Below are 12343 nucleotides of genomic sequence, written 5' to 3'. Positions count from 1 at the left end.
TATGCTGAAAAACATAGCTAAATGAATAATTTTCCCTCTTAGAGAATACAAGAATTTAGTTAAACAAAGATATTTTAAAAGAGAAACTGAATAAGGGACATAAAAGATGAAAAGAATGACAAAAGAATTCATAATTTTAAAAAACAACTTTCTGAAAACAAAACAAGCTACTGTACATAATTCACAAAAAAGAAAGCTAAGGAGGTAGGCGCAGCTCAGAAAAACCTAAAAGATACCACATTCTATAGATGTAAGAAGAGGGTTACTCATACCACTGGAAAGGAGTGAGCTTTGGGTAGCCACAGTTAGAACAGGGCCTTCTCTCTCTTATTCCCTATCATCTTGCTCATAAGCAGCAAGTGGCTCCCAGACTAGAACAGTGGCACTGGGACCAGAGAAATCACACCAAGCGAGGGCTGCTACTGATTCCCCAGAGGCATGGGAACCACAAATTCAGAAGAAAAGTTATTTGTACATTCCACCCAACATGCCCCAACTCACACCCAGAAGCAAGCAATGCAAACAGAAAAGGTTTCCACAAACAGGGAAAACACAGAATAAAACCAAGAACTCATATTCAAAATAAATAAAAAGAATTCCTACAAATCAATTCTTTTAAAAGAAGAGACAACCTAATGGGAAAATGAAGAAGTATTAAGCAGGCATTTCACAAAAGAAGATACTCAAAGATGAAAAGGTATGAAATCTCATTAGAGAAAGATGAATTTAAACCACTGTGAGACACACCTTGCATGCACAAAAATGACCAAAAATGACCAAAAATTTTAAAACTAATAATACCAAGTGCTAGCAAGGACAAAGGAAACTTATAAACTAGACTTCTGTAACCACACTGGAAAACAAGTTGTTATCACCCACTGAGACTGATTATAGGTACTCAAAAATGCTATACCTAGGAATAAACCCAACAGAACAAAAAACATTTACACTACTTGTTACAAAATTTTGAAATAACACCAACAAATTGTGGTATATACATACAATGGAATAAAACAGCAATAAAACTAATAAACTGTAGCAATGTAGATAACTCATGTCAACATAATACTGAACAAAAAAGCTAGATACAAAAGAAAAGCTATTCAGTGGTATCACTTATATAAAGTTCAATAAATAGGGAAACTATAGTTCCTGAGTGATTGTTTAGGTGGTACACTAGAAAGAAAAGCAAGAAACTGATGACTAATGAAGTCAGAGGAGTGGTTATTTTGGGAGGAACACAGGGAGGTAGTGATTGGGAAGGAACACAAGAGAGCTTCTGGAGGCTAGCAATGTTTATTTTTTGAGCTGGGTTGTGAATAGATAGGTGTTTGCTTTGAGATAAATCTTTTTGTGCTTGTTTTATGTATTTCTTTGTGTATGTACCATTTTTTAAAAAAGCATGATAAAATTAATGCAGTCTGTATAGATGAACTACAGACAAAAATATTTCCAAAGAAATTGAGAAAACACTAGTTCAGTACAACCTGAAGTAGAATCTAGTAAGGTTATAATAAATAAATTAGTATAAACGGATGTTATTTGCTCTTTTGGACTTAACCATCATCATCTGTTCTGTGAATTTTTGTCAGAAAAAAATGCTGAGTATTCTCATGCAACCATTTCAAATGCGTTTGTAGGTATCGGATACCCTCCTTCTTTCACTATCCAATATGCAAGCAGATATGTGCACTGGAAAATAAAGACTGACAATAAAAATTAGGCAGATAAAGAACAATACAAACCCAAAGAAAACAGGAGCTAGGGAATTTTTTTAAAAGCAGAAAATAATTAAAAAGAAAACGGGTGCCTGGGTGGCTCAGTGGGTTGAAGCCTCTGCCTTCAGCTCAGGTCATGATCCCAGGGCCCTGGGATTGAGCCTGGTTCACTTCCTCTCTCTGCCTGCCTCTCTGCCTGCTCGTGATCTCTTGTCTGTCAAATAAATAAATAAAATCTTAAAAAAAAAAAAAAAGAAGTTATTTTTAAACAAAAAAAAAGTTAACTTTTTTTTTACATATTTTTACATACATAAATTTACATATATGCCAGTCAATTGAAAACTGAAAGAAAAGACAGATATAGTCGCAGATAATATAAACTGACTCAAGAGAGAAATAAAAACCTGAATTAGTAAAAAAATCACCTGAGGAAAATAAAAGGTTGAGAGAAGATCTAATTGGAAAGGAGGAATGGAAGGATTGAGTACAGAAAAAAACATCCAAGTTTTAGGACAGCAGCTATCTCTCAGAAGGAGAAAAAGGAGAAAAGACTGGGTAGGAGGAGAACAAAAAGTATTTCAAGAATTCTTGCAATGTTTTCAAAATTAAAAGCTTAAAATTAACGATGGAAAAATGTTAAAATTTGCTAAATGTATGTAAGACTGAAACCGAAGAGCGTTTCCAGATGGCTTATTTATTAGGCACACAAGAAGAGCCATTCACCAATGGTGAATTAATTAAGTTGTGTTTGATTGCATCAGCCGAAGAAATGCGTCTAGATAAAATCAATTCAAGACTCGGTCTTTCAACGACAGCTGCTCCAAGAGTCGAGGACACTGGTGGCAGTATCAGTAGTCAATTTAAAAACAAGGCAAATGATTTCGGGTGGTTTTCCTCGGCTCTTAATGAGTCCACAGATGTTACTGATATTATGCAGTCATTAGCAGTTATTGGAAGAGTAAGTGCCAAGTTTGAGTAAAAAAACAAGCCTCTATAAACAGTCTGTATAGATGAACTACAGACAAAAATATTTCCAAAGAAATTGAGAAAACACTAGTTCAGTACAACCTGAAGTAGAATCTAGTAAGGTGTGTTAACTAAAGATAGTGGTAAAAACATATGTGGAGCAGTAAAAGGCTTTATTGGACAAATTTACAAAGCTTGTAAAAATGTGTGATACTGAAAATCTGTAGTTATTCTCTGTAATACTTATCAGTAAGTACTCTGGAAAATATGTGAATCCTTCGTATAATAAATAAATTAGTATAAACGGATGTTATTTGCTCTTTTGGACTTAACCATCATCATCTGTTCTGTGAATTTTTGTCAGAAAAAAATGCTGAGTATTCTCATGCAACCATATAGCAGTTCAATGGCTTAGCACTGGTAAAATTTTATGGCAATTATCTGAGCTTAGAGCCAAGACTAAACTTTGTCTGGTCAAGACCATCCTCAACTACTATAATGGAATACTGACTAGCTTTCTAAATTAGCTCTAGCTACAGACTTTATAACGTTCTTAATTAATACGACCTAAAATGATAAGGTAAAATAGTGCTTATGTGCAAAACTTTAACTTTCCTGAAAGATTTTATTTATTTTAGAGAGAGAGCTCACACAAGAGAGCATGCATAGGGGAAAGGGCAGAGGGAGAGGGAGAGAGAACCCCAAGCAGACTCCCTACTGAGCATGGAGCCAGAGGTAGGGCTCGATCTCACCATCCTGAGATCATGACTCCAACCAAAATCTACACTCAGATGCTTAAGTAACTGAGCCACCAAGGTGCCCCATAAAACTTAAGCTTTTAATGACAACTAACATCAAGCTACTTTTTATGCTTCCCTTGCTATTAAAATCAAAACAAGAAGTGGGATCTCCCTCCTACACAAATTGGCAATGGATGTACTTTCTGAGCTCAAATGACGGTCCCACAGTTGCAACAGCATTTTTTGACCTGAATATAAGTGTAAAGCAAATATCCATATTTCAAAATGCAATTAAACTCTGCGGCTGATGGGGACCTGGATGGATCAGTCAGTTAAGTGCCTGCCTTCAGCTCAGGACATGATCCCAGGGTCCTGGGATCAAGTCCCACATCAGGCTCCTTGCTCAGCAGAGAGCCTGCCTCTCTTTCTCCCTCTGCTGCTCCCCCTGCTTGTGCTCTCTGGATCTCAAATAAATAAATAAAATCTTTTAAATAAATAAACAAACTCTGCAATTGAGAAGCTTCTGCCTAACCTTCAGCTGAAAGTGACAAACCTGCAATGTAATGACTTTGCTAAAAGGTAAATATCCAGACAAGAATTTAACATTATCATTTGTCTTCCAAATGCTAAATAGGCTCAATCAGAATCATATGCTCAAGGTCAACATCAACACTTATAAATAAAGTATTGGTATACGCCCTTGATACATGACGAAAACGGCACCTTCCCTCTCTAGTCTTTCTCTAAAAACTCATAACCCTAGTCTAAACAATGAGAAAAACATCAAATTCTAATATAAGACTATACACATCATATAATATAACTGACAGGTAATACTTAAAGCTTTAAAGGTCATCAAAAACAAGGAAAAAAGTCTGAGAAATTGCCACAGCCAAGAGGAGGCTAAGAAGATATAATTAAATATAACACACTATCCTAGATGGAATCCTACAACAGAAAAAAAGCATTAGGTTAAAAACCAAGAAAATCTGAATAAATTATGGACTTTAGTTAATATAATATATCAATACTGGTTCATTCATTATAACAAATGTACCTTACTAAAGTATGATGTTAATAGAGGAAACTGTCCCGAGTTGAGGGGAGGATATAGGAGCTCTCTACTATCTGCTCAATTTTTCTATAAATGTAAAACTGTTTAAAAATAAAGTCTATTAATAAAAAATAAATCATATGCCAGTGGATAATAGTATTTGGCAGTACCTAACCTATGTGAAAAGATAATTTCTAATAAGCTGAATATGTCCAAAAATCTTATTACACATTAATATTAACAGAACATCTACAATTTTGATAGGGAACATTGACTGTGAACCTCAATTAAACAAAAGGTTACTACCCCAGAAAACAAGTTCATTCTTCTCCTTAACAGAGTGGTATTTTTAAAAATTGTACTTATTATCATATTTTGAATTGCCTCAATAAGAAATCTGTAGAAATTCATTTTCTCATTATATAAGTTATCAACATTCTATCTATCCCTTGGGCCACAAAACTTAAAGTAGGTACTATCTGCTCCTTTGCCAATTTCTGGTGGGTCTGAAATAAGATTGGCCATGGCTGGTAATTGTTGAAGCTGACTGAATAGTACAAGGGGATTCGATGCACCTTCTTTCTACTTTGGGATGTTTAGAAGCTATCATAATAAATATTAGTGGTAAAAAATTATCATTAAATATATTGAAAACTTTTCCCTGAAAGGTATGCAAGCAAGTTCAATCCAATCCCAAGGAATGAATAGCTTCTATTTTATATAAACTGTACCAAAGCTCAGAAAAAAGTGTTGTGCTTCCCAACTATGTTTATTAGGGTAGTCTCACCAGAATATGAAAACCAACCCAAAAAAGCCCATGTTAAAAAAAAAACTGAATTAAAGCAAAGGTCAAATGTCATACAAACAGATGGACAATTACTTAAAATATTGGTAAATCAAATTCAATACTCTATAAAGAATATAAAATTATAGCAAATAGCATCTACTTTTTATTGTATACTACCTTAAAATTTATTTGTTTAGTGTGCTATAATAACAGATTAAACAGGAAAACCATCATAAAAGCAGCTGAGGAACACACTTCAAATACTTCAACATTATTCCTGATTAAAAAAATATTTGGGAAGCTAAACACGAATAGATAGGCCTTTACTGTCTTAATCAGAAAACTACAGCAAATATCAGATTTAATCGTTAAATACTAGAGGACTCACCCAATTAAGTTTAATATAACAAAAAAGATAAGGATAAAAAACTTCTATTAACTCAACACTGTACTGAAAGACTGAACCAATGCTGGTTCTTCTGCATTTTGTAATATCTACATATTCAAACACTAGTTTTCTTATGCACAAGTTTCTTCTGAACATATCTAATGAGAAAAAGTAACATGGCTTTACTGAAAATCAAGCTCTACAAACAGATATACACTATATTGTTATGAGAGGACTTAATATTTCAAAATAATCAAAACAACCCAAAAATATCTACCAATTAAAGCAATGCAAGAAAAAATTTTAAATGTACTTAACAGAAGGAAAGGCTAATTCTAACTTCACAGAAAAAATGTTAAGAATTTCCACAAAAATACTAAAAAAGGAGAACAATGAGAAGACTTGCCCTACAAAATACATGAAAAACTACAGAAATTAAAACAACATGATTTTTTAGTGCTTAACAAATCAAAGTAATAGAACAGAGTCAAAAGAAATTCACATATATATGGTAATTTAGTCTATGATATAAAGGACATTTCATATACTTCATGGGAAAAAGATGGGCTTTTCTACAAATGGCCCCGGGAAAAGTGGCTGCTCATTGGGAAAAACAAATCTTACTTCATATAAAAAAATAAATTCCTGGTGACTCAGAAAGAGACTCCTACCCCTCCCAAAATTAAAATATAAAAAAGCTAAAGTATAAGAGAATATTTTCATTATATTGAGCTGGGGAAGGTATTCCCCAGTAAGAATCAAAATATAGAATATATAGATTTGATTACATCTACTTTTAAAAACTCAATAAGCAACAGACAGCAGTTCAAGAGAATATATTTCCAACAGCTGTAACACAGAATATATTTCCAACATATGTATATTCATGTACAGGGTCTATCTGCATGCTAATAAATCAAATTTTTAAGAAGTAAAACAACACACAGAAAAGTGGGATACAAATTACTAATAAACATATGAAATATCCTGAACCTCATCATTAACCAAAAAAATGTACTTTAGCACAATAACATCTTTTCTTCTTGAAGATGCAACTAATAAAAATTTTAAATAACTAGAATATCCAGTATTAGCTAAAATGTAGTGATATAAAAATATTAAATAATTAGAGTAATATAAATTTGTAAAAACATAGTTTTTTACAAAGCAATTTGGCCCTATCTATCGAAACGTCAAATGTGTACATCATATGACCTAGCAAACCCAACTCTAGGAATCTATTACAAGGAAATATTCACATGTGTAAAAAGGATGGACCTATAAGCACAGTTAATGTACAAGATTGGTCTGGAACATCCTATTGTGTCAGAAAGCAAGCTATCAAAGGCTGTCACAGCTATGTCCAAAGGACTCAGGAATTAACCAAAAGAGGATGTCACCTGCCAAAGGTGTCACAATGTGGTCATCAATAAGATATTCAAATAATTAATCAAATAATTTAAATAATTCAATTTAAATCCATGAGTTCAAACTGGTAACTCCCTCAGAACTGTTCACCGTTAGAGGATAAAAGGAAACTAACCCCTTACTTTGAAAACTGGTAAATATAAGGAAAGAATAAAGTATTTATCCTGTCCTTCCTCTGTGAATTATACTACTGGGTAACCAAATAGTAAATGGGGGAATATTTTCTTTATAGAATTACTCCAGTCACTATAATAAAAAAAGAAAGACTGGGGAGGAGGTGGTGGAAGAATGACTTAACTAGAATACTACCATTTTGAAATCCTTAATAAATAAACAGAATTATAATATTACTTTTTCAATTTACAATGTTTCACTGTTGACTGGTTTCCACGGATCCATTAACTCTTTATCTCAATGAACACTTTAAAAACATCCACTTTGCAGAATTAAAGATCAAAGACACCCATTTATGAACTGATAAACTAGAAATGGCAATGATTCTGTTGCTATGAAAGAAATTTAAAGCTAAAAGTGGAATAATTTATTACCATCATTCCTTACATTATCAGAATATATAATTTGCTACAAAAATTTTAGTTTTAGCTACACATATCAGAATTTCTATTCACTAGCTACAATAAAAAAGGTAAGTAGAGAGAAAGAGAATTGGGGCTCCACATCATTAAAAAAGTAGTAATAATGAGCTTTTAAATTACATAGCCATCCATGCGGTGTATTTTGTACCCGCAAATTGCCTTCCACAAGCAAAGTATAAATCTCCCAAATCATTTAAGCATCCTGAACATGCATAGGTACTTACCTAATCTCACTCATGATACTTGTTCAAAAATGTCTGCAGCAGAATTAGGTTTTTAGTATAAAAACATCTTTAGAGAAGCAAAGTTAATGAGGGATAAAATTGAAAAGGAGGCAAAATACAACCACAAATTCCTTAGTTTACAGTCAAGTAAGAGGCTCAATTAGGAAGCACAATACTGTCTTATATTGTAGGTAATATATAAAGGACCAGAGGAGAAGTTTTGGTTTTTTGGAGACAGGCTGAGTATTGTTCCTATTATATAAATCATGAGAGTGTAGGCAGGGCATAATGGCATTCTGGTAACCAATCTAATCATTCATAAAGGAATTTTTTTAAAAATTGCAAATAATAATTGCTTTCATACACCAATTTAAGTTATTACATGTCATATCTATATGACATACTATTTAGGAACATTAAACAAGCATACTGAATCTGACCTTATTAAAAAGGACTGTACTGTTACTAGGTGAGTAAGATACAGAATTTTTAGCATACAAAATCATATCCTAGAAATAATAAGCACTTACAATAAAAGGAAAATGAACTTACGAAAGTCTGTTTGCTTACCTGAACCACCCACGGACTGTTGGCAAAGGCCATAATATCTCTCTCTTCCCAGAAAAAAGCAGAATCAGATCTTTTTATCATTTCGAACTTGCTAAGAAGCTTCATAGCATAAACTTTCTGTGATGCCTTATGACGAACCTGTAGATTTTTTAAAACACAAAAATAATTTTGTGAAAGGTGAACAACAGGTCATATTATAATTCTATTATTAAAGACTTCAGTTATAAAACAAGATGATCTTTAGCTAACTAATAAAAAGTTTTAAAAGCATTACACTTTTAATGGGAAAAAAGAAGAAGAAATTCCCAACAGCCTAAAAATTTCATGAAATACACAATACCTTTAAATGCTAGGTTCCATGAATTCATAAAGCTTCATTCCTTAATGTTATTTAAGCTAACCAATTTTAAGAACAAGATATTGTTAAATGAGAAACTTTCAAGGTATGTACATGTATCGCTATCTGAACACAACCTAATAAATTCAGATATGAAGAGATATGTGATTTTGTTAAGTCATCTTTATTTCTTTCAAAGTATCCTACTTAAATGGTTTTTTTATGTTAAGAAAAAAAAACTACCAACAATATTATTATTTGATCAATTCTTTTTTTTAAAAGATTTTATTTATTTATTTGTCCGAGAGAAAAAGCACGCACATGCACAAGCCACCTCCAGGCTGAACAAGGAGCCCAACAGAGGACTCAACCTGAGCCAATGGCAGACACCACTGAACCAACTGAGCCACCCAGGCTTCCCTATTTGGTCAACTCTTATCTTCCTTATTAGAATGTAACTTCCACAAGGGCAAAGACAGTATCTTTTTTTTGGACCATCATTTTAATCCTAAAAATATGATAGCAAACGCTACCACAGAGCCAACAAATACCTAACGATTTTAACTGTTAACGTTTGCTGAATAATTAATAGTAAATACTGACAGCTAGCATTTATACATGGGTATCTAACAGGAGTTCAAAAAAAATGAACTCCAAATCTTCACCCCGAATTTATTCCTCCTACAGTCTTCCCCATTTTAGTAAATGGCTTCTTCATCCTTCCGGTTAGTTGCTCTGGCTAAAAGTCTACGGCTCCTCTTTTTCTCTCACACAGCTCATCAAACTCCCCAGCAAATCATTTCAGTTCTACCTTAAAACAGTTTCAGAATCTAATCACCTCTAACTATCTCCACTGAGAACAGCCTAGTCTAAATCTTTTCTGTCCATTACCTACGATAACCTAACCTGGCTTCCCTGTCACTCTCACCCACCCACAGTAGGGTCATCCTTCAAAAACATAAACCATTTCCTGTCACTCCTGTTTTAAAACCCCAGTGGTTTCTCATTTCATCTCTGTATGTGTTACTCTCTGTGCCTGGAATCAGCCAAGCCCTCACTTCCTTCAGATCCCTGCTCAGATGTTACCTTCTAAATGAGGCCTACTCTGATCAAGCTACTTCGATTTTTCAATTTACAGCCACCCTCTGCTGCCCATGCCTATTCCATTCTTTCTTTCCTGCTTTTGATCCATTGCACTTACTACCACTTTACAGCTTCTTTTTTATTTTTATTTTATTTGGTCTTGCACTAGAAATTAAGCCCAATGAAAGCAAGGATTTCACTGCTTAATCCACAGTGCTTAGTAAAATGCCTGGCACATAATAAAATATATCTATATAAGATATATATCATATATTATATAAAAAAGTATTTATTTTAGCAAATAAGTATTTGATAAAAGAATGAATTTACTGGGGTGCCTGGGTGGCTCAGTGGGTTAAGTCTCTGCCTTTGGCTCAGGTTGTGATCTTGGGGTCCTGGGATTGAGCCCCACATCGGGCTCTCTGCTCAGCGGGCAGCCTGTTTCCCCCACACACACAACCGCCTGCCTCTCTGCCTACTTGTGATCTCTGTCTGTCAAATAAATAAATAAAATCTGAAAAAAAAAAAAAGAATGAATTTACTGAGTGGGTGCTTACTATATGCCAGGCACAGTGTATTTTCATAAATGTATTATTTAATCTTCATAACAATCCTAATGAGATATTACTTCGTCATGTTACAAATGAGAAATTTGAGGCACAGAGAAATTAACTTGCTGAGGATTATACAATGAGTAGAAATCAAGATTTAAAGGTACAGTAGTCTGAGGTACCTGGGTGGCGCAGCTGGTTATGTCAGACTCTTGAGTTTCAGCTCAGGTCATGATCTCAGGGTCGTGAGATTGAGCCCCATGTCAGGCTCTGTGCTCGCTCAGTGCAGAGTCTGTGTGAGATTCTCTCTCCCTCTCCCTTTCCCTCTGCTCTTCCCTGTGCACTCGCTCTCTCTTTCTCTCTCTCTCATACAAACAGATAAATAAAATCCTTCTTAAAAAAATTAAAATGAAGGTATAGTAGTCTGCATCCAGAACCCATGCTAGTAACCACTTATCTATGCCATTTCTACATAAGTATAGTCAGAATTAGGATGATTTCCCCAGAATAGTGCCAGACTACATTGGTCAGCAGAGTCTCCCAAGCAGTGACTGCTCCTTCTCACTAAGAAGTATGTCATTATTTGTACAACAAATTATATGGTCATCCTACTGAGGGCTGGATGAAAAAAGAGGACACTGAGCTCCTGACGAAAATCTATAGAGCTCTAACTGATCTAGCCTACAACCACCCTCCCAATCTAAATCTCATCATTTTCTTTCCCTTGTTCATATTTCAATCATATTTAACACCTTCTTTTAGTCCCTCTAATAAACCTTTCCTCAAGATCTTTACAGGTACTGGGAAGGTAATAGAAAAGCCATCACAGTCTCTGACTTCACCTCCTCCACAGAGACTTGTTCCTTCATTCAGCTGAAATACAAACTCAAAGGAGTGAGGAACTCATTGTTCTCTATCTCAGAACTCCATGTGTTTTGTTCCTAGTAGATACCATAACTTGCGATTTTTTTTATGTTGTTTCCTTGTATGTTTCTGTCTCCCCCATTAGAATGTAAGTTCAACAAAGTTAGGGATTACCCATGCCTATTTCATTCTCCATTATATCCTCAGTGTCAAATACAATGCCAGCACTGCCAATTAAAATAGATACTAAATATTTGATGAATGAATTAATATCTGTGAAAAAGAAATTTTTATTTGATCACTGACCAAGATATTAACTTGCTGTTTTAAGAAAAATACAACAGTAAATTTCTAGTTATCTCCCATCAAGTATTGTCCACATTTAGAATCAGTACTTATATTGATGAAAATAAGATAAACCAAAGGAATGCTCATGTCCTCCCCAGAGAAGATATATAAGAACCATCATATTTTACAGATTAGAAACTGTATAAAATGCTACCAAATCCTAGAAAAATCATACAATGCTGTACCTTTTTAATAGATTTTTCTTCCTAACAAATCTTAGGTAAGAATTTTATTTGAATGCACTTGAATAAATCACTCAGAAAGACAGAAAAAAGGTCTAGCATGAAACAATAAAGATACATACTCCAAATCATGCATCTTTGGCTATGATACAGTAACTGATTCCATCCAGACCTCACACTGTAAACTACAATCAAAACGGCAAAACCTATGAAGCAACAGTTTTCAGGCTTGGTAAATTAGGCAACACAAGACTATAATCCCTGAGAAGAGAAAAACTCACTAAGTCAGCCCCATAATTGCCCAGACACTCTACTTGAAGGCAATATCCGAACCAGCACACAAGTGGATCATATAAGCTAAGTACAGTGGCTGCTGAACTGAGAAGGCAGAGATCAGTGTTCAAGACAAATGAGGCCACTGTATTATGCTGGGCAGGAAACAGGAATATAAGGAGCTATGCAAAAGGTCTCTAGAAGTACCATTTATCCAAAGTGAAGTATCCAAAG

At 34.2% G+C, this 12343-nt stretch overlaps 1 protein-coding gene across 4 annotated transcripts in view; it reads right to left on the bottom strand.

Moving 5' to 3' along the window:
• ROCK2 (Rho associated coiled-coil containing protein kinase 2) overlaps window positions 1–12343 on the bottom strand; it is a 144063-nt gene that overhangs the window by 56128 nt on the left and 75592 nt on the right. For all 4 annotated transcript variants that reach the window (XM_045084871.1, XM_045084870.1, XM_045084872.1 and 1 more), the window contains exon 4: window positions 8472–8609. In XM_045084871.1, the coding sequence (XP_044940806.1) occupies window positions 8472–8609 (138 nt within the window). The remainder of the gene's footprint in view (window positions 1–8471; window positions 8610–12343) is intronic.

This window comes from Mustela putorius, unplaced genomic scaffold (assembly GCF_011764305.1).
Source record: "Mustela putorius furo isolate JIRA1106 unplaced genomic scaffold, ASM1176430v1.1 tig00000813_pilon_pilon_pilon, whole genome shotgun sequence".
In the NCBI taxonomy this organism is placed as follows: Eukaryota; Metazoa; Chordata; class Mammalia; order Carnivora; family Mustelidae; genus Mustela; species Mustela putorius.
Note: the sequence above shows the minus strand (reverse complement) of the source record. Positions and strands in the feature narration are given on the sequence as shown.